The 4,809-nt window shown below is 34.7% G+C and overlaps 1 protein-coding gene across 4 annotated transcripts; it reads left to right on the top strand.

The window, feature by feature from the left end:
- Positions 1-1,130: 1,130 nt before the first annotated feature.
- Positions 1,131-4,597, top strand: LOC136221858 (uncharacterized). Of its 4 annotated transcripts, XM_066009339.1 has the most exons (6): positions 1,133-1,549; positions 2,008-2,039; positions 2,189-2,528; positions 2,612-2,789; positions 3,911-3,966; positions 4,061-4,597. In XM_066009339.1, exons 3-6 carry the CDS (start codon positions 2,486-2,488, stop codon positions 4,084-4,086), a joined length of 303 nt encoding a protein of 100 aa, XP_065865411.1. In that variant the 5' UTR covers positions 1,133-1,549; positions 2,008-2,039; positions 2,189-2,485; the 3' UTR covers positions 4,087-4,597. The 4 variants fall into 4 exon arrangements, with proteins under 4 accessions (XP_065865404.1, XP_065865389.1, XP_065865397.1 ...); XM_066009332.1 differs by lacking the exon at positions 3,911-3,966 and having other exon boundaries at positions 1,131-1,549; XM_066009317.1 differs by having other exon boundaries at positions 1,131-1,549; positions 3,911-4,597.
- Positions 4,598-4,809: the final 212 nt, after the last annotated feature.

The raw sequence follows: 4,809 nt of genomic DNA, 5'->3' as shown, positions 1-4,809 counted from the left end.
AAATAAAAATCATCCACCTAATAAATACAATATATATTACTATCAAGGTATAAATTCTAGAAATTTAGACACGGACGTGACAACAGACGTGCCATGGCGGATTAGAAGGGCTTGGCTCAAATGTTTGCAACAATGTTCAATGATGGAAATCTATGCTTCTCACATCTTTAGGGAAGGCAACCGCACGGCTGATGCTCTTGCAAAATTCGGCGCTCTAACCAATGGCGTCCGGTGGTGGCACTCGGCCCCTGCCTTTTGCCATGACTTTATTATGGACGACATTTGTAATTTTGCTCAGTTTCGATTTTCTTAGACTCGTTTACTTTTTTCTCTTCTCCTCTGTATGGCTTTTCTTTTTAATGAATTGGGTTTGCGTAGCAGGTCGCGGGGGTGCCAGCCTAGCTGGGATGTCCTTGCTCTCTCCTCTCGTCCCGTCTTTTATTCAAAAAAAAAGGTGAGAAAATACAGGATATAGAGAATGTTATTGACCGATTAGGCGAGGTTTGGAAGTTGGCTGCTTATTGTTAGAATTATGGTTAGAACTTTGGTATTGCAATTGTAATATAATGATATTTGGATAAATTGGAGACTCCTAAGTATTGATTATGATCTTTCTATTTCACACCCGATGCCGATTGAGGTTGTCTAGGGTCGGGTGTGACAGAAGTTTTATGATGGATTAATCGGGCCAATTTAATAGTATTGGAATATCAGTAATGGAATGGATTTGTCATTAATATTGACCAGGTTACATTGGAATTACAAATCACATTGAAACAAAAACTTGTAGCTACATTAGTATAACTTCAGTTATTCTTTTATAAAGGGTAAGTAAGTAAAAACTTATTGTTTTCAAGGTTATATTCGGATAGAATCTTCCATCTTTATTATTGAAGAAAGCAATTAAAGTTCAATAACACCAACAAGTATTTCTTTTCTTTTCTTTTGTTGGAAAAGATGTATAATACACGAATTTCCATATTGTATTTATAGTCCCATGTTTTGTAATTTGTTATTTTCAAGTTATTTTAATAAATTTACACATTTTTCAAAGTTACCTATGGATGGATAATACCCATTGAGAAATAATCCATATATATATATATATAGTGAGGCTATAGTCCCTTACCTTTTATTCTAAAGGAAGAATAATTAACAAACAGTATAAGAGTTATTTAATTAACTTGCTTAATTAAATTAAAATACTAATACCCCTTTCTCTCTCTTCCCCCACCGTTAATTACCGATTCACGGCTTCTCTCTCTTTTCTTCCAATTCGACTCTCTCCTCCCCACCATCAACGCTGATTCCCAGCTCTCCCCTTTCTCTCTCTTCCCCACCGTTTGATCACTGATTCTCGACTGCCGTATTCTCCTCTTAATCTAATTCCTAATTGCTGCGAATTGGGGAAATCGCAAAAGAGAAAGAGAGCCGGCCAACCACTCTGCGAATTGGAGACATACCACCGCCAGCGCTGCTCCTCTGCCACCGACGGCAACATTCTCTCTTTTTCAACTGAAACTTGAATCAACTTCTGCAGAGATAACAGGTAACATTTGCTTAAAAGCTTAATTGAATTGCTTACAAGCATAAAAGCTTAGTTGAATTGAAAGCACAAAAGCTTAATTGATTGAATTGCTGTTGTTTTTTTTATAAATCCATAATTGAATTGCTAATTGAATTTCATTTTGATAAAAGCTTAAGTGAATTGTTGTTGTTGGTAACATTTGCTCCTGCTCAAATTATGGTCTCTCTCAATTGAATTGGATTGCTGTTTTATTTTTTATAAAAGCTCTGTTTGAATTGCTGTTGTTTTTTTATAAAATCTTAGTTTGAATTGTTGTTGTTGCATAAAAGCTTAATTGAATTGAATAGTCTTTGATTAATTTAATTGAATTGAATGGTATTTGTTTAATTTAGTTGAATAGTCCTGAACTTTGTGTTAAATTCTAAACTTTTGTTTTTCATTTCGTGGACGAACTTGAACTGTACATCGGTTTGGAATAGAGCAAGGGTTATCTCCTTCAAGCACGAATCAAGTAATTTCGGAAGCTTCATATCAAACTTATGGTTTATTGTATGCTTTTTTAGATTTATTATTAACACAAGGTGGATAGGAAGATCATGGTAGAAATGTTTGTACTGCTGTGTTTTAGATTCGAATAATTGAGGCTTATTTTTATGTCAGGCTCTGAAACAAGAAATCAGCAAAGCATGTATAAGAATGATGGAACCTTTGTTGAAGGGACCTTCTGGCTTGGATTATCTAAGAAAAGCTTTCACCAACTCTATGGATCCTATTCCGATGCTTGTGCACATCTACCTTTGACTGTGCATTGGCTTTCATCAGTGAAGAACTGCAAAGACCAAGAATGGGAAGAGCATACCAATTGTGTGTCAGCTTTGATGAACCAGGAAAATTCGTCTCAGGTGTTTCTTCCATCTGCCACCCTAAGAACTGGTGGTAACTTTATGCTCAAAATAAATGGAAATGTTGCTTCTACTTCATCTGGTTCAAAATGTCATAGGTATGGTAAATTGCTAATATTATAGCCGACACTATGAGACACATTTCTTGCATACATTGATTTATTTTCTGCTACTCTATTAGGTGGTAGAAAACCAGAACCAGAGTGCAATGGCGAAAGAATTGATTTGTTGGTGAGACTTGGATTGTTAAAGTTACCAGGTCTGGCACAAGAAACATTTCCTGAAACACTCGTGCTTAACATGCCTCGGCTGAGTGCTGCTCAAGGTCAAATCCAAAAGATAGTAGTTATATCTACCAGGTGAGTTGAGCTAAAAATTTGTTTTCTTACTTCCAACTGCCACAAAGTTTACTAATGAAATTACTTAATACACAGCCTTCTTGTTTGCCGACAAGCCCTTCTAATGAAATTACTTAATGTTTGTACTGCTATGTTTTGTTTTGCTTGATTAGCTGTAAGTTAAAACTAATTGATAGATACTGGTGGCTCAATAATGTCAATTTTATTTTATTTGACTAAATTCATAGGATTAATGTTTGGACAATGGCTGAATCTTATGTTTAATGTTCTTATAAATTAGGGATAAGGTACCAAAATAGTCCTAAGGTTATTGGGAAAATACCAATTTAGGCTCAACGTTCAAAATAGCACTAATATAGGCTTAACGTTTATACTATAATATCAATTTAGGCTTAACGTTTACAATATAGCATCAATTTAGGCCTCACGTACAAAATAGCACCAATATAGGCTTAACGTTTACAAAATAATACGAATTTAAGCTTAACGTTTACAAAATATATAAAATTTAAACTAAACGTCATATTTAAATTAATCATATTATATTCTTTTCCTATTAAGATTTATATGTTATCTTTTAGTTTAGTTCTATTTTCTTTTTTATTATAATACAATTAATTAGTATTCTTGTCCATTAAAACCTTATATTTGTTTTTCATCAAACATTTCATTACTCATAAATTTCTGGCTCATGCAATATATTGGTGTTATTTTGTATGTGAGACCTAAATTGATGCTACATTGTAAACATTAAGCCTAAATTGATATTATGGTGTAAACGTTAAGCCTATATTGGTACCATTTTGATCGTTGAGTCTAAATTGGTACTTCCCCAAAAACCTTAGACCTATTTTGGTACCTTATCCCTATAAATTATAATGATGCAACTTGAAAGGCATTTATAATTTCATTTAATTGTTTTGTTTTCTTTACTGTACCAATCAAGTTGAAGTGAAGATAGGTAGCTCTCAAGTATTTGTTTAATTTTAGCTCGAATTTTACCTTGTCACACTGTGGAATTCAACTTCTCCTAGGCTCCAAGCGAGTGAGTTGCATTAATCTCTTGATAATATTGATCTAATGCTTTAATTTTGTCTTAATTGGTATTCTAATTTGTGCAGGTTTGAATTACAATCCAATGAGCATTATGTTCATAAATGTGCCTGCAACTTCAAAGGCATTTTACAATTTCACTTAATTGTTTTGTTTTCTCCATTGTACCAATCAGGTTGAAGTAAAGATTCAGACCAAAAATCTTTTCATGTTCGCAGGATGTGCATTTGCGAGAGCATGTTGACAGAAGGTAGGCTTAGGCTGACCTGGAGCAGCCCAGGGAATTGGGTGAAGGATGGGCGCTTGAGATGCTGATATCGGTTTCTGCAGAGTTGGCAGCTAAAACTACTGCTCTTCTATGGGCTTTATGGTATAACAGAAACCAGTTGGTCTGGGGGAATCATGGAGCAGACATGGATGTTATTGTCCGGCGGGCAGAAAAGATAATTTCAGAATGGCAGGGTTCACCGCGGTGCAGGGAGGTCGTCGGAGGTGTTGCGAGAATTGACACATTGAATGAGTTTCTGCTTTATATGATGAAGAGAGAAGCTCTGAGACCTTCTCATAGGGAGATGCAGAATATTACTTAATACAGTATTATATATACTGCACGTACCATTTATGTATTCTTTGTGCTATAGTGAATTGTAATTTATGTTTAAAATTGAAACAGAGAGATACTTCAAGTCTCTCTCAAGATTCCCTTGCTGTATTGATTTTTCAATAACTGAAAGAAACAGAATTAAAATATTAAATGAGATCCAAATTATTACGAATGAAAAGGCAAGTTTGGACAGAATCATATCATAGCTATAAGAGCATAGAGACGAAAACAGAACCTGAATTGCTTCGTGAGGGTATAAACAAATGCAATGCATTAGCAGCTCGAATCCAACATGTAGACTGGTGGTAAAACAATGAATCCAGCAAGAGACTGACATAACTTTGTTCCTTCATAATCTTCTCA

Source organism: Euphorbia lathyris, chromosome 1 (assembly GCF_963576675.1).
Source record: "Euphorbia lathyris chromosome 1, ddEupLath1.1, whole genome shotgun sequence".
Taxonomy (NCBI): Eukaryota; Viridiplantae; Streptophyta; class Magnoliopsida; order Malpighiales; family Euphorbiaceae; genus Euphorbia; species Euphorbia lathyris.
This window is presented reverse-complemented; position numbering and strand designations above follow the sequence as displayed.

Bases quoted from the DNA above. Each gene is read 5' to 3' on its own strand.
- LOC136221858 (XM_066009325.1), top strand. From the start codon at position 2,486: ATGGAAATGTTGCTTCTACTTCATCTGGTTCAAAATGTCATAG. The intron at 2,529-2,611 runs GTATGGTAAATT...CTACTCTATTAG, and splicing joins TCTGGTTCAAAATGTCATAG to GTGGTAGAAAACCAGAACCA. The intron at 2,790-3,910 runs GTGAGTTGAGCT...TAATTTGTGCAG, and splicing joins ATAGTAGTTATATCTACCAG to GTTTGAATTACAATCCAATG.